This window comes from Larus michahellis, chromosome 3 (assembly GCF_964199755.1).
Source record: "Larus michahellis chromosome 3, bLarMic1.1, whole genome shotgun sequence".
NCBI classification, from domain to species: domain Eukaryota; kingdom Metazoa; phylum Chordata; class Aves; order Charadriiformes; family Laridae; genus Larus; species Larus michahellis.
The window spans coordinates 54,599,094-54,624,253 of record NC_133898.1 but is presented as its reverse complement, the minus strand read 5'-3'; the positions used below and the strand labels follow the sequence as shown (position 1 = coordinate 54,624,253).

The 25,160-nt window shown below is 42.0% G+C and overlaps 1 protein-coding gene across 2 annotated transcripts in view; it reads right to left on the bottom strand.

Moving 5' to 3' along the window:
- Positions 1-25,160, bottom strand: part of RPS6KA2 (ribosomal protein S6 kinase A2) — a 309,537-nt gene that overhangs the window by 77,937 nt on the left and 206,440 nt on the right. For both annotated transcript variants that reach the window (XM_074580253.1, XM_074580254.1), the window contains one exon: positions 21,355-21,436. In XM_074580253.1, the coding sequence (XP_074436354.1) occupies positions 21,355-21,436 (82 nt within the window). The remainder of the gene's footprint in view (positions 1-21,354; positions 21,437-25,160) is intronic.

Here is a 25,160-nt window from a genome sequence, read left to right as displayed (position 1 = left end):
TATAAATTTTTACTTCTTGGGCTGTTTTCATTTTAATAACCATGAAGTACAGAAGGGAAAGGGGAAAAGGGAAAAGTATATTCAAGAGCATCTTCCAAGGAGAGAAAAAAGTTCCTTCTCAATAACAGACTAGCTATATGTTTTATGAAATAGAAAACAAAACTGTAATCCTGCTTCCCTCTCTGAAGCTCTCGTGATAGCAACTTTGGTTGAGATTTAAATACGGAATTATAAATTGAACTTCAGCCAATGAATGTTTTGTCTCTACGTCTCACTTAAAAACTAAGAGCCAGTGCATCTCTAAGCTATGTACACTGTCAAGTAATGATGATCTAGGGACACCCCTTGATGCACATGCAATGACATTGTATCAGTTCAGCAGGATGTAGAGCCAACCCAATGAGAACTTTACTTAGTGAAACCATGGCCTACAAGAGCTGTAAAGGAGGAGTTTATAGAAGAGACACTAATTTATTCACTGTAATACTGATTAAGATTTATAGCTAATTCACCATAAGGGGAAAGTAACTTGTCACATCTAGTGACTGGATAGCTGAGCTGAAGTTACAGCTCCATGAAGTTGAACGCCGTTCAGCCGCTGGTTTCAGTGGAGCCAGAGTATTGCTTCTGGGATCTCTTTGTCCAAAGAATAAATTCCAAAAATATTTATTTAATAGTACCCTTCTTACTGCTGCCCAAAGAAATTCTTAGTTCTACTAGAAGAAAATGATCCTGAAGCTATCTTCTAAACTTGTGTGTAATACTTTGATGGTTTTTCTCAGTCTTCAGACTTACCTGGAGTAAAAGTTGATGTTTCTACTTCAAGAGAAGTAATTTTCAATTAACTTGCAGTGCAGTTTCGGGTTTTGCATATAGATGTGGTGTTACAAGGCAAGAGGGTCTTACCTACCGCCATGTACAAGCTAACACATGCATCTAATTTAAATTGGTATTAAATCAATTTTCAAGTGTCAAATAAAAATGAAATAGCTTTTCCTTCTGCCCTCCTCCCTGGGCTGAAACCCCCCAGGTGCCCCACATGTGTCCCACACCATGCCTCCCTTGGTGCCAGCTGGATCCTGTCAGGGCAGCGACACTTGAAGTTAGTGCTCCCGTGACTGATACCATTTTCCACTTACGGCTTTCCTCTTTAAAAGGTTTGTGTAGAGAAAGATCTGCCAATGTAGTGCGCATTATAGACATCTTCATGGACTGCCTTAGTTAAGCACTGAGCTGCAAATCAGACATGATAAACAGCAAAATCCTCAATGGAGTGAAACCCGTCTCAGGCTCGCCCATGGGAGGAACCACGAAGTTGGTGCATCAGGGCTGAGAGAGAGGAGCCGAAGCGTATGTCTACAAGGAAGACCAGTGCAGAGCAAAGGGAGTGCGTCTGCCTCCCTCCTGCCAGTTCTGGGGATCAGCAACAGCACAGGGAGCCAGCAACTCAGGGCAGCCCGGCTTTGGCTGCCCATACAGATGCTGTAGAGATGTATGAGATATAATCAGACTTCCTACACAGGTGCCAAACTTGGGTGCTGCTCTTACGTCTGTCAGTCAACAGCATTAGCTGAGGTCCAGCAGATTTCTGCTTTGCTCTTGACCGCAGTTGTTTGTGTGTTTGTGCCCTGTGAACACCTCTGACTTGCAAATGCAACCAAAGCACTTGGATGCTCCAATACACTTCTAGAAATAATTAAATGACATCTAGCCTAAATCCTGTTTTACAAAGGGGATGGAGATAGATTTTGTGAGCTCTGCAAGGCCTCTGAAGTCAAAGATCGTTCTACCAATCTTCAATAGCACTAAAATGATAACTCCTATTTTTCTTAAGTTGGTGTTAGATGCATAGATCCTGTCATAACTCTAGCCCCAGTATGAATACCTGCTGGCTGCCTTGAGGCACGGGAGCCCAGTTCCTCTGCAGTGTCCTCTGGAGGTGGCTCAGGGCAAGACCTGCTGCTCTGGTTGCCTCCCTGCGTGGGGCCAGTCTCCCTCCACTCATTTTGGAGGCGACCTTCTTGGTGGTACCAGGCTGAAACTGGCATTTGAAAGCTTAATTTTTTTTTTTTTTTGGAACTAGGAGTGGGTTGTCAGATGATGGGTTTGGTGCCTCAGTGACTTGTCCTTCTGGCCTTTTGTCCTTTTTACCCAAATTTTACCCAAAGTGCTGCATAATCCCCTGACCTGCAACACCATGAAGAGAAACCCCCCTGCACATCTGACACCAGCAACTGCCCCTTACAGAAACCTGCTTCTGCAGAAAGATACACAAGCAGAAAACACACGAATAATGTCAAAGGTTTCACAATCTGCTCAGAGATGTTTGGCAACAAGCGTTATTGATTATAAATGATTTGCCCGTCTCTACCTTTCAAAATGACCTTTCAATAAAAGATGTCCCTGTTCAGTCAGGAGTGGAACATTAATTAATTAACAAAGCAAGAAGAGGGTGAGGTAGAAACTATGTTAACTTAATTAAATCACCATCAAAACATATTGGTAGGAGGAGAAATAAATCAGTGAATAAAATGATGGATTCAAATTTCATCCATTACCATCCTTACTTCCCTAAATCTCAGCACTATGCCTCGAGTGGAACAAAAGCAAAATATGACTCCGACTCAGGAACACGCAACTCAATTTCAAATTCTTCACAGAGCACTGGTACACGCCAGCGATACAGAAAAAGGAATACATACATACAACTATATGCAACATCCTTTTCGGTTCTGTTATTTTCATCTGTTTTTAATGCTGGTTGTTGCAGACAAAAGCAGAGAAACTAGATTCTAATTTCAAACCCACACTGTGTATGTCTGTAAGACAAAGTACTTGTGTGGTGACTAATTACTCGAGATACGGAGAAATACAGGCTTTCCAAAAAAGATTATAATCTGGCTTCAATGGCTCTGCTTAGAAATACTATTTGCATTACTGTGTTTCTGCTCCACACCGCATTATACTCAAATCTTTTAAAGAGCAGCCTTTCATGTTGTACCTTACCAGCAGAGCATTATTAGAACAGAAAGGAAAACAGAAAAGTGTCCTGTTGACAACTGAAAGTAGAAGTATAACAGTAATGTCACATAGGGATTTTATGCCGTTTCTTTTGAAATGCATATGATTTCATGAAGGTTATTTTTCTGGAAGAAAGATCCTCTGTGCCCCCAAATATGGAACCTTTCAGAGAGCCATTACAAGCAGAGCTTTACCACTCAGCCCTAGTGCTGCTGCGGCAAAGGGAAAAACCAGATTCACAGAGCAGGAGATGCTCCTTTGTAGAGGGGCACTCTGAAAAATCAATACAAATGCAGACTGGTTTTTAGGAGTCCAGGGTCTGGAGGAGGTCATTTTATCTCCCCCAGCTCTCCTTTTTCTTCCCCTTTTACATGAAACAACACGTTTGGCTTTAAAGAAATCAAAGACTTTCCTTTGATTTGGTTTTTTTTTTGTTTGGTTGGTTAGTTTGGTTTTTTGGGGTTTTTTTGTTTGTTTGTTTGTTTTTTTTTTAAAGTAGCTTGGATGCTTCAATGTTGACATCTGGAATGACAGATGTCTCTAAAGTAGTCCTAAACTTTTAATATTGAGCTCCCATTTATGTTATTTGTCATCTATTCGTTATTGTCTCAAAATGTTTGGAAAAGTTAATTAAATCTCACAACGTCCCTCTGAAGTACCTCTGCTCAATTTTCCAGCAAGGAGAATAAAAGGACAGATTGATGAAGTCTAATACTACCAAAAAAAAATATAAAATCACATGGGAGTTGTCAAGAGCAAACACGGCTTTCTAGGACGTACTAACTCTGCTGAAAACAAATCCTCAGAGCAGTAACCGGGGCTCTCCCCGCGTTTTCCTGATGCCCTTGCCTGGCGAGGAGCAGCCTGCAGAGGCTGCAGCGGGTCTGAGCCCCGCGGGTGCCGCTGGGTGGGCTCCCTCCTGCCCGGTGGAGCCTCTGGCGGCTGCGACCTCCCACTATTTCCCCGCTGGGACACCAACTTGGATCTCTCTCCCCCGCCAAAAAATCACACAGATGCTGCAGGAGCTTAAGCGTGTTGGAGATTTTGGGCTGAAATTAGCCAGTGGGTTCAACCCCGTCATTAGAGAAGTACTGACCGACAGACCAGTGGGATGATCAGAGAAACCTCGTGTCCTTATGCAGAGGTGAAATTTTGATTTTGTGTATTTTTAAACAGAACTGGACCAACTGAATATACACAGATGCGCTTGTGCACAGCTCCCAGGTGAACTCATTCCCCCCCCACCGAGGTCTGTGAGCTGCAGATATGCAATGACATCCAGTAAGCCAAATCCTATGGTGATGTACAACACCGACAAAGTCAGAATTACACCCCTTACAATCGTATAAACCAGTTGTAACTAACATTGCTAAAAACAAACTAAATAAACGGTTCGATGAAGAGCAAAGAAAGCTGCCAGTCGCTAGCATGGAACTTCCTCCAAAAAGCCAAAACCTGCAGCTGGAAATACGTCTGTCCACAACCTGTGCAGAACTGAAAGCCTTCAACACCTCTGCATAGCTGCACATGGGTCATCTTTTTTTTTGATGTAAAGCATATGCTTTATTTTAAAATATTTACCTTAGACGGATGTGATATCCTGCCAAATGATACATGAAGTGATATATTTGTTTCTGGAATTCTACTGTAACCTGCTCTTATTTTTTATTATATTTGCTTCAGTTGAACAGATGTATAGCTATTATTATTATTACTATTGCAGGCAATAGCGACAATTTCAGTATTAACTCTTACTGACAGGCAATAATTACCTATGATCCACGATAGGCATAATTTCAAAATGACAAACCAATAAGAGGGCTGGCCTTAGAATTCGGAGGCCCCAGTAAACGCCATTCATCAGTAACTCTGGAAGTTATGATGACCTGAGGGGCGAAACTGGTGGCTGTTTCATATAGTTTGGCAATAAAGAAAAGTTGCTTAAAACAGTTTTGAGACAGTTGGCCTTTTTTCCCCCTCACAAAATACATATTTAAGTTTTCGTTCCAATTTACAAGAATCCAACAGAGAAAAGATACACAGGTACACAAAGCCCTCGATCCTACACTTAAATACAGTCCAAAGAGGGTTGAATTTTCTCCATCAAACTTCTCGGGTATGACCATTTCTCTTCTCAGACTCTAATTCCCTCGCAGCCACTGCCCTGCTGCGGCGCTGGCTAACTCGCAGGTAGCTGCACAGTAGAGGCAGCACCGAGCCTAATGTTTCCTACCTGGGGGGACATTTCAGTATTAAATGAGCATTCGCCTTGTGTTTGCTATTGTGATGTTGCTAAGTCAACAGGAGCAACGAAAGAAAATTTTTTCCTTCTCGCTCCTGCTTGAGATGGAGATGATCCAGGCGTCCAGGAACTGCTGGGTCTCTCAAGGTAACGAGTTTCATCGCTGGCCTTTTAAGCTTGAAGCCCAGAGCGGTTCAATCAACTGTTGCTGCTCTTTGCTCTTAAAACACACCTGCCTTGTGGGTTTTACAGGCAGGGCTGAATAAAGTTTGCGGATTACTTTACTCTGGAAGCGTGAAAACTGTCTGTGCTTTGGTATTCACCACAAATATGTTCTGCAGCGTATCATCAAAGGTAAAAATACAGCTTTTATGATTGAAAAGCACTGGGAGTGACCACTGGCTCAGCGGTGAAAATGCAAAGACATTCCCTCTTACGCCAGCCTTCTACAGAAAGAAAAAATGTTCCCTTTATGTAGTCTCTCCGGGCCTAAAAAGCCAGTTGTACTGAAAGGGAATTTTCTTCTCCTTCACGATTTTTGAGCAACTACTAAATCACTTGCAAAGCCTGGCAGAGGTGGAGGGGGGCGAGGGTGGTGCTGGCGCTCCCCAGAGAGCTCCCTGGGGACACTAACTCAGGGCAAAGTGTCCCTGGGTGAAACTGATTTAAAGCCCACCTGAGTCCCTCCTCTTTTGTTAATGACCCCCTACTATTTTGTTTAATGGCACGGTACGGAACCTTCTGCCTGGTCCAGTTGGGATGTTTATGGACAAGACCAACAATCTTTTACATAATGTTAAGTGAGAATTCCTGGAAGAAGCGGAAATGTGGTATTATCCCTCTGTGGAGAACGTATGCACTGGGATGCTGTCATTTGCCACCAGGGCAGTTTTGCTCATAGGCTGAACTAATCCTAACGTTTGCTGTAGAGCTGTTTGAAACTTGTAATTTTGGACATTTTCAAAGATGTTTTTCCTGTGGCTTTTGTTCTGAATTGGAACAAAAAGCTGAAAGTCAGCAAGTTTTGCCAAAATTAAATTGTGAAAAATTGTTTTGGGTGCATCAAAGTACTGTTTTGTTAAGGGTTTTAATTTATTTTTGGTCTATTATTTCTTAAACACTAATTATAACATACAACTATAAAATAATTTTTTAAGAAGATACACAATCAAACCAAAGTATTCTGCTGAAATGCTTACTAGTCAATGTTTTTTCGAGTGAAGTTTCACTCAACAATCCTGTTCCTTTGGATAGACACTCTACCAGAAAAGGTACGCTGAATCTTTTCTTTATCAATCGTAGTGCACATTCAGAAGAAGACGGAATAATAAAAAAGACGATTTATGGCTGCTTCAGGAAAAATACGTTCACTGAGCCCACCAGGAATTTTAAAACAAAAAAACCCCAACCCCATGTCTTCCAAATGTAGGGTAATCATACAAACATATGAAGTAATGTTTGTGGGAGTGGCCTAACTGGAGAGCGGTTTGACAACTCCGTTCTCCCACGGGTAACGCAAGGCTGTGGCCGCACGGCGAGAGGTGCATTTCTCAGAAGGGAGGGTTTGGATGGATGGGTCAACGGAGCACGAGGCAAATGTTAACATTCAGCCCCAGCTACGCAGCAGCCCTGGCCACGGCTGCACGAGGCTGACTTCTCACTCTAAACACTCCTTCCATTACGCTGCTTGGGTGGGGTAAACACAGAGACAATCCAATGTGACTTGCTCTAACAAAATGTTTTGGATGAGCATTTTAGTTACTGAATTCCAAATATTTTGGTTTGTATAATGAGTAACTAGTATATTTAAGGCATCACTGAGGAAGCTGGGATAGTGGCTTATCATCCAAAACTGAGGATGCTTACTTGATTTAGGAGATATGAAGCCCTGAGACAGCTTCTATTTGTAAACCATGCAGGATGAGATTTATTAGGTTGCCTGCAACCTAGCCCTCAGAGCTACGTGCACACAAAATATATGGGAATTTACAACTCAAATATTTCAATAAAATTACAGCATTTAATGTCAACATTCAGACAAACCAAACCTATGCTCTGCCCAGGCACTGGCATGCTATGCAGACATGCTTAATATAGCTCCGTTGATACGTTTGCCTCATAAAAATAAATGAGCATCTGCGAGACGGCCGTCTGTCACTGAAGAAGCCTCCAGTCCCATCAGCAAGTAGGGTGTGAAGTCAAGGCAAGGTCATTTCCTAAATTAGGGTATAAGGAAAAGACTAGTCTCGTGTTGTTACAGACACACTAACTAAAGCTTTGCAACCAGCAAGCCTTGGCCACACAAACAACAAGAAAAAAAGGCTGATCTAGTGTTTTCTTCTGCAAGGAGAGAAACACAGTGCTCAAACAATCGTAAATTATTTTTTCGGCCTGGACTCCACTACCGTATAGGGAGCCTCGTGGAAGATATGACTAAGTTCAGAGAGGCTCTGGGTGAAATCATGGCCCTAAAACAGTCAGTAGTAAACCCGCTGTTGACATTAATAGGATCTCACCATTTACATCTCAGTCCCTGTATACAGTTCTGAAAATACACATAGCTGCTTGAACTCTGAAAGAATACCTAACTGAAGAGGAAATCTTCCTTTTTCCTATGTCACTGGGTAACTGCCAAGAGCTAAACATAAACCGTACTAAGCAATGACTAAAGGGAGACAGGAGGAGAGCAGATAAATATTTAAAGGACATAAACATGAAGGACAGAGAAGAATTATTTATCAAAATAAAAGGAGAGAAAGGAATACAAATAGGAGGAGGTAAGTGAAACAGAAAAAGAGGAAATGGAGGCTGTGTTGGGCAAACTGTAACAGGATGAACCCCTATGGAGCAGAGTGAAGGGCTGGGATTGGAGCCTCATCACTTGACACATTTTAAAACAAAACTGGACAGGAAAAGCTAAATAATGATTTAGTATGAAACCAGCCTGGCCTGGCTGCAGGGGAATGAGATTGCATCTTTCACTATGTGCAAATTTGCTGCAGTGACTCCACCTCAATAAAGCACACCTTCTATAAAAAATTCTAGATTTCACTACAATGCACAAGTGTTTGGGAGAACACTCATTTGCACCAGGATTAATGCCTTTAACACTATGTTAGAATATTCCAGCAAAGTGAAAAAAACCCCAGAAACTAAAAATTCGTATTGGGAATGGACTTGAAAACCCTGTGAGCAATAACCGCAGCAGTTTAGCTTTCACCCAGTGCTTTTAATTCTGAGATCTCAAATAGCTTTACCAAGAGCCTTGGATCACTGTTGGATCGGCTGTTACCCTGTAGGTGATAGCTGGAGGGGTAATGCAGCTCCTCCGGGGCCATCCAGCACCGGGCCACCAGTCCTATGGCAGCCCTTCCAGTGACTGCTCAGCAAACCACACTCCTCCCACACACAGTGCAAGCTTTCAGGCTTCCACTCAAAGCTTTGCTTCGGAAGTTGCTTGCTTTGTTCTGCTTGTAAAAAAGTGGTCTCAAATCCTCTCATGTGATAAACTCTCCATAGCAAACTAAAAAACAAGTGCGTCATAAAGCATGGCAGGGCTTTTGCATACTTGTAATGAAGACACATGTAAGGAGTCCTCTGACAATGGCAAATCTCATGTAGTGAGGTCAAGTCTTGCACCGCATGAGCACCTCCTTTTTGCTCCATCAGTCTCGCCTATAGTCACCCTTCAAATCCCTTCCATCCCCGCTCCGGCAGCAGGGCTGAACAGCCTCGCTCCTGCCATTTCCCTTCTCTACCAAGGGAAGCCACTGAGCACCCGCTCTGCCAGCGCTGCAGCTGAGCATCCCTCTGCTCTCGCAGCCCCGTCTCGGATCCCAAGCAGAAAGGGGCAGGAGGCAGGGGATGTTCTGGAGAAGCTGGCAGACAGCTATCCCCTGTTTTCTGAAGTTGCAGAGGAGACTAGCTCTGGCCCTGTCTTGCTCCCACCAGAAAGCTCAGCCTTCCCCTCAAAATAACACCTGGAGCAAGGGCAAGTCAAGAGCATGGCCCTCTGTCTTCCTGGCCGTCCAATTCTCTGCTGGCAGTTTCACCCTTCCTATTGACTTTCCTTTGGCTCCACACACCAGGTCACATCTCCAAGCCCGCCGCTACCCCTGACTCTTGGCTCAGGGGATGGCAGCTTTCTGCTGCCCCAGAAAGCTGCCTGCAGGAATCTGGGGGGCATCAGCTCACCTGGGGACAGCTAAGGGGTTTCTGGAAAATGGGGGTGTCTGGATTTCAGTAGGTTGGAAAGTCAGCTAAATAAAGACTGTGCATTTAGTGGGATAGTCTAGGAAGAGCCTCTTGGTTTCCTTGGTACCAAGGTCAAAATGTGCTGCTTAAAAAAAAGTCTTCTGCATAAAAGTCTGTTCCTGGGGGCTCCCTGGAGCTGCTAAGCAAAGCCAGTGGCTGCTTCCCTGAACAAAGCAAGAGAGGAGGGGCACAAGCTGGGGGCCCATCCTTTTCCCTTTATGTATTTATTTAAGTATTTATTTAAGTATTTATATATTTATTAAGTATTTATATATTTATTTAAGTATTCTAGGAGACAGAGATAAGTGGTAAAGGTCACCTAAATGTGGGGAACACTATGTAAAAACAAAAATACAAAATAGTCTTTCCAAATGTACATTTGGAAATATTTCTTTCTTATGATAACATCCAAGGGTCAAGTTAGTACCTGCATCTATTTACATCCTACCTAGATGTACAACGTTAATATTTTAGATTGTATAGCTTAATCTATCCGTAATGAAAACAAAATTGAACTGATGAGCATGACAAAACCTATATAGCAGTACAGTCCCATAAACCTGAAACTGCCTCTGAACATGAAAAGGCAGCTCTGAGTTAACAGTGCTGATGAGGACAATTGCTCACCAAATGGCAACTATGTCATAACACAAACGAAGTCTGAAAGATGACCAGGGACACAGTGCAATTATCTGAGCAATTCAGGCTTTGCCCAGATTTACAGAAATAATCTACCACTGCTGAGAAAATGTCAGTTAAATTACTGCACCATGGAAACCTCTTGAGTGTGTCAATTACAGCCTCATGCAGATAGAAAATGCTGTAGACAAAACAGAAAGGAGAGGCTGTTGTTGATGCTGATTGCTGATCTCTCTTTGAACATCATCAAAACCTCCAACTTGGAGCAAATGCCGCAGCCATGAGGAAGCCGTAACTGACATGTGTAACCCACATGAAGAGTATAAAAACACAAAGAGTAATTTTGTTTCCGTCGAAACAAATCCCAGATGGTAGTCTCCCACACTGTGCCATCTAACTTTTATGGAGAGCCAGCTGAGTGCTAGCACACCTCCAGCAGCACTTGCGAACAGAACGCCTGGCCAGCTGCTTGGTGGAGGTTTACAAGTGGTCCCACGGCAATGCCGTGAGGCAAACCGTCCGTCACCAATGCAACTGACACCCTACCCTCTGCCATCTTAAAATGGGCATCAAGTGGCAGTGTTGACCTTTCTGCTAATCTGTCCTCATGAAGGGAAATAACATTTTTCTGGTGTGTTATGGGAACCAGTAAAAGCAGCGGGATACAACTCCTAGAGGATGCTTATGAATTTGGTTTCCAACTGACCCCAGTTGCAGGCAGCTGAAATTGGTTAAATGGCAATTATGTTGCATACTCTGACTGGTGCAACTTATTCAGGGAACAGAACAAAAAAATGCTTTTTATGTAGATAATCGATTTGTACTACAGCCAAAGACTTGCAGAGTCCATCAGGGAGGTTAAAAACCCCAGGGATATTTCGCTATTGTATTTCCAGTTTAGCTTTCCACTACGGCTACAAATTTATGCAAAAGTATGGTTGATTCATAGCTCTGATTATTACAAATAGTCGATGCATTGTACAGAAGAGACATTTCCTAACCATTTCTTGTTTTGGATTCTTTAGCCATTAAATTCCATAATGCAGCAGATTACACTTAAGTGGGGAGGAGTGTTAATAACATCTCCATTAATATCAGACTATTACTTTTCATAAGGACATCGAGCACCGTGGAGAGGAGGCTTGCATAATTAGGTTAATATTACAGATATGGAGATTGAGAAGAAGAGCAGCAGTAATAGTGTCTGCTTTATGTTTATGCAGCAGGCTGGTGGCGGCGATGTGAGCAGAGCCAAAATCTTGTAACTCCTAAACTGAGGTACCAGCTCCTATACCAGGCGCAGCCTGCCATGAAAGAACAAGACTACAAGACATAAATTCAAAGGAGATGAAGACTAAATGCCTTTGAGCCTGTATTTGCCAAAAGAGCAATTTTTCTCTTCCTGTAATTCATGCAGCCTCGTGGTACCAACAGCAAGCTCTTGGACGTCAGGCAGGATTAAAAGGCTCCCAGCGGTCCCTTCACATGCTGTGCAGCTGACTGGATGGGTTGCCAGCAATAGCTTCTCTTTTTCAGCAGTGGGTTTCTTAAAATTAGAAGCATTACAAGCAAACAGAAAGCTTACAAAGCTCCTTAAAGACAGCATAAGATAAACAAGACACACAAAAAATCCAAACCCAAAGACCAAGGCTAAAGAAAAGCAGAAAAGCAGAGTTTCACTTGAAGATTCCCATTTGGCTTACGGGACACCAGCCAGAAAGGCAGAAGGAAAAGGGCAGTAGGCAAAGTAAAACAGTGACCAGTGTTATGTTACCACCGGTAAAGCCCGACAGGCCTGGGCACGTCCTGCCCACTGATGTTCTGCTTAATTCCGAAGCAAAACACGAGAGCAGGGGAATGGAGGTTGACAGCTGCAGGCAGCCATGAAGAACTGAAGACACCCTCCAAAAATGCTGCTGTCTCAACCTCCAATGCAAAGAAGTATTACAAATACTTCCACCGAAGCGGTGGCTTTTCCTAGGAACTTTCTCTGAATGGGACTCCTCAAAGGAACGAATGTTCAACATCTCAGCAATATGACCACTCGGCTGTTTTTGCAGCAGGACATTTTTATCTGTTCAATTAAAAAACCTGAATGTTCAACAATCTGCTTGGTAGAGCGGTGGCATTGCTGCTACTGTAGTAACAAAGCGTTCACAGAGGACCTGAGATCTGGAGCACACAGCCAGAGCAGATGACATTTTGTTTGTCACCTTCTACTTAACTAGTGCTAGTGAAACTAAATCTTCTTCTAACCCAGACACCTAGAAGAAATGAACGCTGAGGAAGGAAAAGAAGATGAAAGATTCTAGATCTCCAGAAAATGGAGGCTAAACATGATAACAGTCTTCAAGGTGTGGAAGAAAACTACAGACAGGAAACTGTTCTCAGCAGAGAGGATGTGAACTAATGGCTTCTGCTGTGGTACAACAGATAGGGCACAGATGTTAGGAAGCATTTTAGAATAGTTGATACAGAAACAGTCTAAGGACAAGTTAGGCAAACATCTGTCAGGAATGACAAAAGCATAGCTGTGCCACCCTAGGTCAGAAAGATGGGCAGCAAGACTTCTTCAGGTACCTTCCAGTCGATGCTTTAGTAGCAGTGCAAGGCACAGGGTGCCCCCTGAAAGTCCCACACTGGTGGGTTTACCTGGCACAGACCCGGGCAGGGGCACGAGTTAGGCTCCCAAAGCAGAACCACTGAGCCCCTGCGGCTGACCTGGGTATTGGCTTGTCCTTGCTCCCAGGTACTCACCCCAGGCAGAGCACCATGCACAGCCAGCAGTGCACGACTTACTCCAGTTAAACTAAGCTGTGCTTTTCACTCCTCCCTGCGCTTCCCACCTATTGCTGGTGTGAGGGCTGACAAAGGCCATTGCACTTCCCAGTCTTTTCCTGGTTAAAAATGGCTTTTCTCCAGATAAAATGGATTCACACCACATTTGTCAAACTGGATAAACATTTCACTCGTGGTTTCAGGACAACTGTCTATGTAGTCTCTGAAAAACTACATCAAAAGTAACTAACACCAGTCTGCTACTTGACAATAAAAAATATCAAATGTAGTCTTTTCTGTAAAGCAACAGCCAATTTGAGAATAACTGCCATTAGATATACAGTCCAAAGAATACAACAAGAAGAATAATCCAGGGGAACGCAAGCAGTAGTGAAAGCCCTTGATCAAGCCTACTATGGGGACTTTGAAGAATGAGTTTGGATCTGAAAGCCTTTTACTGATGGCCCCTACAGGAGCTGCAATTTCAATGTCTCCATTGCTACTTATTCACCGTGTCAAGCACAACAGGATCAATTGAAACTTTAAAGAGGTAGATGGCAAAATGACTTGAAATTACAAGGCAATTTGGAAAAATTGCTTTTTACTATCAAAAATGAAACTAGTACGATGGACTACTCATTCCTGAAAAAAAACAGCCACTGCTCCTTGACTGTCTGGAATAGCCAGGGGTTGCATTCAAATGCAACCTGCAAGAGCTGCCACTTTTTTAGAAACTTTAAAGAAGTAATTCTTTCCATATATCATTCACAGAAGAGTGTGACTCAACGAAAGTTTAGAACAAATTTGTATAATTTGATCACCGGTGAAGAACATATCCTTTCTGCCAAAGAAATCAGCAGACTTTTCAGTGCTCTCTCCCTCCGACTTCAGATTTGAATCTCCTTTCTTCTCTCTAGGGAATCATCATATGAATACCTGAATAACCCAACACTTTCAGCTGCCGCTAACGGGACCCATGGAACTGCTCAAGGATTAGAAGCTAAGGGTGTGGGCACAATAATTTAGCAAAAAGATGGAAAAATTTAAGACAGCTCTGTGTATACCTAGTGAAAAACACAAACACTGGTGCACTCAACATCTTCATAGCAAAGTCTGAAACTTTGGCTTAAACCTGTGACTGCGCTAACAAGCGGTGTGGTGCAGCCAGCAATCTCTGGAAAGTAAGTCCATAGAGTGGAATCACTAAGGCGCTGGGACCTGAGGTTGCCCCACACTGGATGTCACATTTTGGTCCCATGGCCTGGCCTGAATGCCCACAAGAGGCTGGAGGGCACTGGGTGTGCTCCTGGTTTAGTGTCATCAGGAGAGAGCTCAGCTTGTGTGCTCTGAAACTGTGCCCAGCAAACCTCGGCGCAGCAAATAGGGATGTCTGGAAGAATTGCTTCAAAAGCCCGGTCCAAGCCAAAGCACCTATGCTATTGGATGGTAGGACTCCCATCACAATTTCTACTACATCAATTTCTCATAGAGAAAACTGTGATTTCCGTGCACGTCCTGTCCTGCGCTCTCTTTGGGGAGAATAAAATGAAGCTATTTCGGGCAGCAACTTACTACTGAAGCTGCGTTCCAAATGAACATACAACCATGCAGTGAGCTATATTTTGGTATTACAGTAATAGCAGAGTTGTACTGGAACAAATGTGTGGACAGGAAAGAATTGGGCGATATCGCTGCATTTACCTACAGCATATATGACAAGTTCAGAAGTGTGCACACCTATACGAATCAGTCGGGCTGAATGACAGGAAGAAAGATAGGGAAACTGATGACAATTTTTGCCAGTATTTAGGCAAAGCCTAAATAATTCTGTCCTCCTCAGGAAAATAGGAAGAACTTGCTATCTAGCAACCTGAGCAACACTTTTAACAAGGTGACCCCTATGCAGAACTCAACAGTCAAAATTTTCATGAAGAGCAAGCTGAATTTTTTTTTGGCACTTAGGAAAAGCTCCATGAGGAACAACAGGTTTCTGTGTAAAAACAAAGCAGCCAAAATGCTCCATTGCTACAAAGCAGAGAGCGTTTTTAATACCCAGAATTCTCTTCTTGAATGTCTTAATGGTGGGAATTTTTGCCTGTCAACAGGATCTTCACAACACACTTGGCATTTTGAAGAGGCTATAATTTAATCAGGACTTCATTCAATGAGAAGTCCCATATGGTTTGAGTAGAAACAGGTAATAAAATCTTTAAGTGATGCATGCTCAGGTTATATTTATAGGCAAAATTTTCCCTTCTCATCCAAACCTGAATCCAAACACTGTACAGAAATACTAAAGAGTAAAAACTAAGATTAACTATCTAACCCAGAAGCTACAATCTCGATGAACACGAGTCAATGCTCTTTAGCAAATGTCATGAAAGTAAACTTCCAGCAATGCTCTTTGTCATTTTTTGACCTGTCCAGTCTGCTGTATATTGAGGCTGTGACACTGCAATATTTGCTGACACACAATGAGCTGGTTTCCTAACCACAGTTCATTTTCCTTATAGTGTATGAACACATTATTCTCCACAGTCCATTAGAAACAACCTAAGTGAGCTCTCTCAAATGTACTGTACCCTTTCCTCCTTCAGAAAGCAAGCCCTAGATAAGCTGATTTTTTAGGGGAGGAAGAAAGAGGTTGTCTGATGCAAGAAGCCTTGCAAAGGCACAGTAAAACCACAGCCTGATGGTGACCTCTAAGCACTGAGTGTCGAAGATCTTCCAGGTTTCATTTTCAAAACTCCCACGGGGCGAAAGACAGTTCTGCTTCCTTGGATAACCGCTATTAATTCCAGCTTGCTCCTAAATTGTGATGGGCAAGGTTGTCACGTTCTGTGGCTCAGCACAAAGCTCGAGATCTTCTCCTTGACTCCTGGCCCACAAAGCTTGCATGTGAATGGGCAAGGTCCAGATGGTGACCTAAGAGCACTGCTGCGTGGCTGAGAACATACCAGCTAGGCTGATCTTTACATTTTAGAGACACTTGTGAAATATCAGAGGAATCAAACATCATTATGTTTGTGCACACAAACGTTGCTATTTCCTTCCCAGATTTTCCCGTCCCCACTGAAAATTTAGTGTCTGTCTGTTTGTGCAGAGGAGTGAGTCCATGTCTCAGCTGGATCCCTAAGGGCATTTCCAGGTCCAGCAAAGGTTTTTTGAGCTCAGAGCCCTGACGTTTGGAGAGCTACAATTCTCAGAGTAAAGCACCAGCATGTAGGCAGCAGTTCCTAAGGATGCAGAGCATGTAGCCTTTCCTCCAGACAGCAGGGCAAGGGGACCTCTGCTGTGGGGTCTAGTCTCGGAAAAAACTGGATGTGTGGTCAGGACTTCCCTGGTGAATTGTTTAGAAGAGGGCAATAGGAGGCCCAGGACGATATAAAAAAGATTGACGAACACTGTAGAAAAAGATAATAACCCGAAATTTAAAGGGTGAACCTGGGTGAATAACAGGGTCTCTCACCAAACACAGGGGCTGAACAAAATAGGACAAGACACCTTGAAAACCTTGGCACCAAAGATTTAGGTTTATCTGAGGTGAAGGCTCTTTCTGAGTCCTGCCTTATGAGGTTAAATTATCTTCAGTTTTTTGTTTTGTTGGATTTTTGTTCCCTTCAAACCAGAAGGAAACCACTGGAGATCAGTATCTTAGATCTAACCACCACAGTCATGGCAGGGAAATCAAGTCGCATACAGAGGAAAACTGAAGAAACCACTTCAGTTGGTGTCCAAACAGGGAAGCCACTACTAAGATTTTATCAATGGTTTCAATGGAAATCACAGTCCAGCTGGTGACATCTAAGTTAGTTGTTCAATTTAGTGTATAATTAATATCATCGATCTAACATTCCCAAGAACATCACAAGCTCTCTGTGAGTCAGTCACTAAAGCTGCTCTCACCGCTTACTGCATCTATAACCATCACACGCGCTTAGCACAACCATAAACCCATAAGCCTACTGGCTTTGACTGAGGCGATCATAAACTGCAAAGCACTCCAGAGCTTTTGACAAAACACATTATCATTTCTAAGCCCCGTAAGCAGAAACAGGTAAACTCTCTCAGTTCTCAGGGTCAAATAGCTTCCAGTGCTGAGATTTACACAGACCATTACCAACGAGACAGGCAGATGCAAACTACTTCATCGTGACCCATCGCATAACCTTTGCTAGATCATCACTGCAGTATTTACAAAGTTCATAAGCATCATGTCAGTGAATTATGGCTTCATGCCACTTTCTCTAAGATTGCATGTCTCCTGGAAGGATGGGTCTTTGATTTTCAAGCTCCAGAGGCAGCCTTTAGATTCCAGCACAGCAACCTGTTAGGGATTTATGGGCACTTCATGGGTGTTTAATGAGGCTTACGCTGTAAGCGATCTAAATAGCTCTTGTTCACGGAATCCTGAAGCACATCCAGTAAAGCCAATGGAGCTTGAGACACATTGAGAGAAATACTGAGTGAATCAAAATAATCAGCCTGCGCCTTCCCTCTGTCCCAGCTTTGCTGGTGAATACAAGGCACACGTATGCACAGAATAAACAGCCCCTGTTTTCCTTCTGTTTCCTCAGTCTCACAATGCATTCAGGCTGGGCAGTCAAGACTCACTGCTATGTATCTGTATGTTTTTAAACATGCAGATCAACTTCACTCTCTTTCAATTTTTTATCTAAATATCTACTTTTCGAGAAAAAAATGTAGTGTAATGAAGACACAAAAGTAACATTTTAAGATGGTATTTAACAGTATTACCTAATGACATTCTGAAAGGCTAAAGCCTCACTCTTGGAAGGTATTTAAATACCTGAATGTCTTTGAGCACCTGGACCCCCCCAAAAGGGTTTATGTTTGCAAAAGTAGCTATTACGGTATTGTAATTTAATAAATAGTGTTTCAAAGTCAGATGAGTTAGAGTTATACATACAGGCAGCCTTGAATCTGATGTATCTGCCATCTGTCACCTAAGAGACAATATTCTCAAAAATTTTGGACAAGGTTTTCCTACAATAACTAGAATGAAACACTTATCTAGTTTCTTCAGGAAGTTCTCTGCTTTTAACACAAGATACCCACAAGCTCCTGCAAAAGGAAATGAGGTATGACAGAAAGAAACTTGTGTGCAATGCTCTCATTTACAACCGAGAGGAGCACTGGCTTTCTCACTTTCAAGGATCCACGCTGTTATAGGTGCTTACTCAGATATACTCTGCATTTAATGTAAACCTCCATAAGGTGAAGATTAATTTCATTTTCACAAATGTTGGTGTGTACAGCACGTGCCTCTGCAAACTTTTACAATCTAAGCATGAATATTCTGGAGTCTAATTCTCCCTTCACAGCAGGAGCAGTTCTGCTGTTTAGCAGATCCTTTTCAAGCTGAAATCTACAAATGCAATTGATCTACAAAGCCTCTTTTATATCAAACAACTTTTTTTGAGCTGTAAATGAACGCTGCTGCTGATTACTGTACCCTTCTTATTCCACCATTCTGTGATTCTGTGTGATACCCTTTGCTGCTGGTGAAGCTGGGATCATGTTAACATGGGACAACTACCCTGGAAAGAGACAGGAGGCAGCAGTCACTGGAGGAAGCACCATTTTGTACTTCTGCGTCTTCCTAAACGTTACCAGCCAGCCACAGCCTGAGCCAGGCTCCTGGGACAGGAAACCCTTCAGCTGGATCCACTATGGTTGCTCTTCAGAGCAAGGTACAAAGCTAGTTTTGAGCCATCACTCCTGAAGGCATTTAACTTCCTCACGTTCTTATTTATCTGAGTTTTAATTCTTCAGACTAATACAGAAAAGAAAAAACAGGTTTGCTGCCCCCTCCCTCTTTTCCTTTTTTTCTCATTTCTCCATTTTACGTGTTTCACTAAAGAAAATAACTGCTATGTTATTTGGGGCTATATGGCCAATAGCACTGGCACCAAGAGCTTTGACTTTCCTGCTCCGTGCTGTGCAGATTAGGAAGCAAAACCATTCAGAAATTTGTCTCATAGCATGCCTTTTGTCAGTAAATACTGAATGCAGTGCTAACAAGTACTTATGGCTTTGCTCCCATTACTTGACCTGGCAATAAATACTTCATATTGCAGCGACTTTCAGCCTTTTTGAGTGTAGGTAGGTAGTAACAATTCAGCACTCTCACTTAAAAAATGAAACCTGGTCTAGTGGGAGATGCCCCTGCCCATGGCAGGGGGGTTGGAACTAGATGATCTTTAAGGTCCCTTCCAACCCAGATGATTCTATAATCTATGAACTTAAGCTGTCAGAAATATTATCTCTGTGCCAAAAATTACACGGAATCTCACTGACAGCAATCCTCATTGTTGCTCTTCTCACTTGCCCTGTGCTAACGGGGTTTTGCCTTCATTTTTGTACTTCAAGTTAAATAGCTGTCAAATTTAACTTATTTGTAGAAACTACTCATGTGCCAGTTATCTTGAGATTAATGGGAAATCCAGAGCTACCAGTCAGAGGGGTAAGTAGTCTGAATGGGAGAGAAATGCAATCCAGCAAAATCACAAAGCAGCCTCAACTTTTCAATCTTGTGACCCGTACTTGAGAAAAAAAATAAATAGCCTGCTGTAATGGCCATGGGGGGAGAGAAGCAGCAGTTCTGTGGTATAACGAACTGAGGAACTGCAAACACAGAGGTGCCTGTTCTTGGTGGAGGGGAAACGTGATGGAAGACTTTGGGTAGTTTAAAATCATCAACTAAATTTTGATAGTTCCTAAAATACTGCTATAACACACATTTATTCCCCCCACCCTGCCATGGAATACAGCATTACAGATTCAGTTATAAAATACTAAGTTACAATCACGTGTTTGGGGATGCAGAAGAAACCCTCCCCCAAAGCTCTTTCTGCTCAACATACCTCAGAGTTATATAGAAAAAGAAGGAATACCCAATTTTCACCTTGGGTGAAAAGTTCTGGGTTGTCAAAATAAGCAGAAATAAGTCTCTGGTACATGTTGACATCAGAGGGGTGACACAGTCCTTCCTCAGACACTGTGCCCAGCAGGAGATGGCTTTCCCCTGGTGGGGAAGGCTCTGAGAGTTCAGTTCAGCTCAGTCTGTGCACTTCACGGTCCTGCTCTTGGTTGAGAAGTCAGGGAACCGCTCTATTATATGTATTGTGTACACAGGCCTGATCTTTTACTTTTAATGTATTGCTGTAGTACTATTTAAGTGTTTATTTACACCATGCTGTTCTGCCAGAACAAACTTTCCCATCTACATTCCAAACAAAAAGATCAGCACACCAGCATCGCTTCAAACTAACGTTTCTTTGAAAAGGCCTTCTTAGGGGAAAGAGCTGTGTAAATACATGGTTTGCCACTTCCCCATTTTGACTAGCACTCCAAAGAGGTGCTGTGTCTGCCTGCTACCACCTGCTGTAACTCTTGCAATTACAGGTAGCTTTATTCTTCTTTTGGTTTCCCAAATTGAGGCACGTTGGGAATGCCTCAACATTAAAGCATTTTGGATTTTGATGTCATCAGAACTATCTCAAAATGATCTCTTTTCACGTTAGATAGAAATTTAGGCACTATACTGCATTGCGTAAACCCACCTTGTCCAAGAAAGACCGAAAGACCTGCTCTGAGCAAAATGAACGCTGTCCGCCTTAATTGCAAAAAGCATCAGGCTTTTGAGGGGAAAAAACAAAGTACAGTTCTAGGACAGGGAAACAAGAAGATGACTGAATCTTCCTAGCTCTTTGGAGGGACAAGCAATAGGGGCTTCATCTGAGACGGAACTTACTTTGCTTGCTTTTCAGTCCTGTGCTTTACTTTCTTTCTGGCCTGAGTTAGGCTGTAGCAGCCAATGGCCCCAGAAGAGGACGACCAGCTTCAAACATCAGTCGTTTGACCCCAGCCTACTGGAGACCAGGTACTGAATGGTCCTGAGCTAGGAAACAGCACGATCTCAACAACCACAGCATGACTCGTCGCACTTGAAAATATGCTCCCAGGAATTTTAAGACATATAGTGAGAAGCAGCATATGGAAGGCCTTTTTGCATAGTAGGAATAGCTTTACTTCAGCAATATCCTTATTTAAAAATACTTATTTTGGTTTATTTCAGCAACAGACAGATACTGCCACTGCAATAGAAATTAATATATGCTCAATAGAAGTCCTATAAATAACACCAAGAAAGTGATGAAAGCATGCAGCTAGAAAACTCCGAAGCCCTGTTTTCCTGCTCCCACGCCATATATAGGTAACATTTTTTTATGTACACTTTTTTATAACATTCACTACAGCATGGCAGAATTTTGGAGGGTGGCGGAAACATATGTGTGTGCTCTTAGATACCACCAGACAGCAGCAATGCAAAAAATGACAAGTAAACGACAAAGTAGCACAGAAATAGAGACTGCAGCCACTGTCCCAGTCCTTACCTTTCAGAGTTGCTTTCTTAAGTACCTTCATGGCATAAAGCTGACCCGCATCAGATCCTTTGATCTTCCGCACTAGAAATACCTGTAAAAAGCAGGCATTTTGTGTAGATCAGTACTGAACTTCCAGTTACAAGCGTTGCCACATTTGATAAAGGAATAGATTCAGGAATTCTAATGAAAAGTACTAGCTGAAAGTACTTGTTATCTATTTCACTTGCAGTTGGTTGAACTAGCTCTAGAAAGCTTTATTTTTAAGCCTTCACTCCTTCATAAAGAAAATACGTTTGGCATTATTGATTACTCTTACACATTCAATTAAAGATGGGTGAATAGTCATAATGAGTGTGGGCACACTTCTTCATATTCTGACCAGCTTCACAGAAAAAAAAGTTATGTCTCATTTGTGCTTAGGAATGTGTAGTGTCTTAAAATTATTGTCATCAATTAAATTAAGGAGAAAAAACAATTTGGTTTAATTTATGCAGTAAGTCACGAATGGTGACTAGCCTAAGATATAACTGAAGCAAACATGTCATACAGCTGAAAATCTGGTTGTGCATACTTAACAAAAAGTAGGACTATTTTGATTAATAAATAGGTTATGATACCAAAGACAGTTTTCCCTGTTATAGTTACCTATGCTACATAGTCTCACAGTGTCAATTTGTCATTGAAATAAAATAAAGTTGTAGCCAAAATGGTGATCTTTTTTTTGTTGTACTCCATGCAAATATTTCTTATCTGCCCCTGAGCGCATCTGAGCACCAGAGGGGGAGTGAAAAAAGGAATCAGTCATTTAGTTTGGTCTTTTTATAAGACTCGCAGCGTTTTAATCATTGAAAATAAGATAAAGGAAACTTTTAGCTGATTCCTAGGACTCGCTCTGTCTGCTAAGGTCAGAAATACGAGCCAAGAGCGTCTCTCTCTCATTTCAGCACTTTTGTTCCTGGACAGAAGCAGGAAGTAAAGCCAAAGACAAAAGAAATACAAGGCCACGTACACACGATATACTGGTACCAATATAGATTATCAAAGGCTAGCTAAAATTATGTAACTAATGAAAATCGAGTTGGATTACAAAAATCTGCGGCAATTATTTTATTCTTTGGCTGTTCAGGAACCATGCAGCTTTCTTAACTGCCTGCACCCAAAATGTAAAAGGACAAAAAAAGAACAGAGGAAGTGTGTTTCTAGCACATTATTTGCAAGTCGAAAGACTCTTCCTCCTGCAAAAAATAATACCTGTAAACAGATTATGATTTTCTGAAGCACCCTTTGAGCAAAGGTTTGTGGGAAGAGAAAACAACTTTCAACGACCAGCTAGAGAAGCTGGGAAAAAAAAAAAAAAAGAAAAGGCTAATTTCTCTCTGAACACCTAAACCAGGGCTCTTACATGTGTACAACATCACAACTACAACGCTTCTACAATACGATCTGATATGGTTTTGGTTAGACTTTCCTTCTCAAGATGTTTCCTGTGCATATGAGATATGCGCAGTTCCTCACCCAAGCTGCCCTGACTAGCCGAGCTTGGGCACATGTTCCTTGTTGCCATCTCCTGTTTCCTAGTTCGATGAACATACAAACACCTCTGGTACTCACAACTGCGGGAACAAATGATGACATTTGGATGCAACAGGAACACGTAAGACTTTCTGAAGTGTTTTTCATTAACATTCATGATAAATTAAGCTCAGCTGCTCCAGCATTAACAGGAAGTCAATTCATTTAGAAGTTCAGCTAGACAGAAATGTTGGGATATTTTTCTATACAGCTCAAGTAAAGGATTTAACTTTCGCATTACATTGAAAGGGAGAAGAAAGTCAAAAGTAAGCTTGCCTAAACACTACATTTTCAGCTGTATTATTATTCTGTAAAAATGGTTACGGAATCTTTATCCAAAAAAGCAAAACCACAAACCCTTAAGATAATGATTTTAAGCTGTACTGCACATAGAACAGCACAGCATGCTGCGTCTGCACAAATATTAGGCTGCAGTTCTAGAAATATCTTATCTGTCGTGTAATCTTGCAAAGCTTGTAATACCCATATTGCTGTAATAAGCAAAATTATCAATTTTTAATACTAGTCACTAATCAGCTGTTCCCTGTACCACAGGATAGGGCACTTGTCTGCATTCCCTCTGAAACAGATGAGTCAAGAACACTGTGTGCTGTTTCAGAGGACATCAAAATAATCACCAAACCAAAAAGGAAACAGAACAAATGAAAATGCACTGTATTGCAAAATGATGCCACCCTCTTGATTATTCTTAAAGGCGAAGTCACGTTGTTCTTGAAACCACCAAGTGGTCCTGGAGTGCCTACTTACCTGATAATAGGAGCTATACTATACTAGTTTGCCAGAATAGCACAGGCACATGGCTGAAAATTACTTTCAATTTTCTAGCCTGATATATGTGCAAACACCTCAGGTTATCAATACCTCAACTAGGAAAACTCCCTTAGCTAGAGCAACAGGTGTATCACCCAAATCCCAACCTAGAAAGCTAAGCAAGTGTTGTGATTTTCAAGAGTGTTGAGATCGCTTCCTCTGACACCAAAGGCATCTTCTCTCATCCTGCAAGAAATTACTTAGTCCTTGGGTGAACAACTTGAAAACCAATGGGTTTGCATTCCCAGAGACTTATGGATTTGAACAATTAGCTGAAATACCAAGGTGATGAAAATTTATGTGGTTGGGGAGTGCATAAGAAACACAGAGAAGACTTCCCTCTCCTGTGTCTTTGCTGCTCTGGTGAGTTTACTGACCTCTTTCACATAAGATACGGAAAGTGATTTGTAATGGCACACAGCTCCAAACAGGTATGATGCCCACACTCACACTCAGATCCCCCAGTTAACTGGGTGGTGCCATGTCCCAGAAATCAGATCTCCTTTTGGGAAGTGGTGGCAGACACTAGGCATTTTGCTTCTAAAACATTTAAAGTTAGAAGTTCAGCTTGGACAGTTAATAATGAAATACAACAGCACCATCTAAGACAGACAGTGAACCATTTCTATACTCTTTACTGCATGAATCTGAAAACTGGCCATTCTGCCTCTGTTACTTTTGCAAAACAGATTTTCTTCTCTTGTTCTTCTCCTTCTTGTATTGAATCATACAGTAAATCTAATTTTGAGTTGTTTGATTTTTCATATTTCTTTAATATTTAAAATGCAAATATCATTATTGTGCTCTCAAGCAATTTTCTAGATCAAAACTTGGTAGTGAATGTTAACTTTCCTGATTTCTCTCATCTCAGGAAACTTCTAACAGACTTGTTTATCAATATAATTCTGGAATAGCCAGGAAGTTGACAAATACTCCGAATATAGCTTTTTTTTCAGGAATAAAACTAAAGGCCCTGGTTCACTGTCACGGTGCTCAGCTTTGTGCTGGTTACCTCAGCAGATTTTAGGTATCAGTCAGTTCCTCAAGTTAGCTAGAATGATCCACAATTGAAGGTTGGGAAATACTTTTTTAAAACCCCACGAAATAATATACTTAAAAGGCTAAGGACTTCCATAGAATGATAGAATAGTTTGGGTTGGAAGGGACCTTTAAAGGTCATCTAGTCCAACCTGCCCTGCAATGAGCAGGGACACCTTTAACTAGATCAGGTTGCTCAGAGCCCCATCCAACCTGACCTTGAATGTTTCCAGGCATGAGGCATCTACCACATCTCTGGGCAACCTGTGCCAGTGTTTTACCACCTGCATTGTAAAACATTTCATCCTTATAACTAGTCTAAACCTTCCCTCTTTTAGTTTAAAACCATTACCCCTTGTCCTGTCACAGCAGGC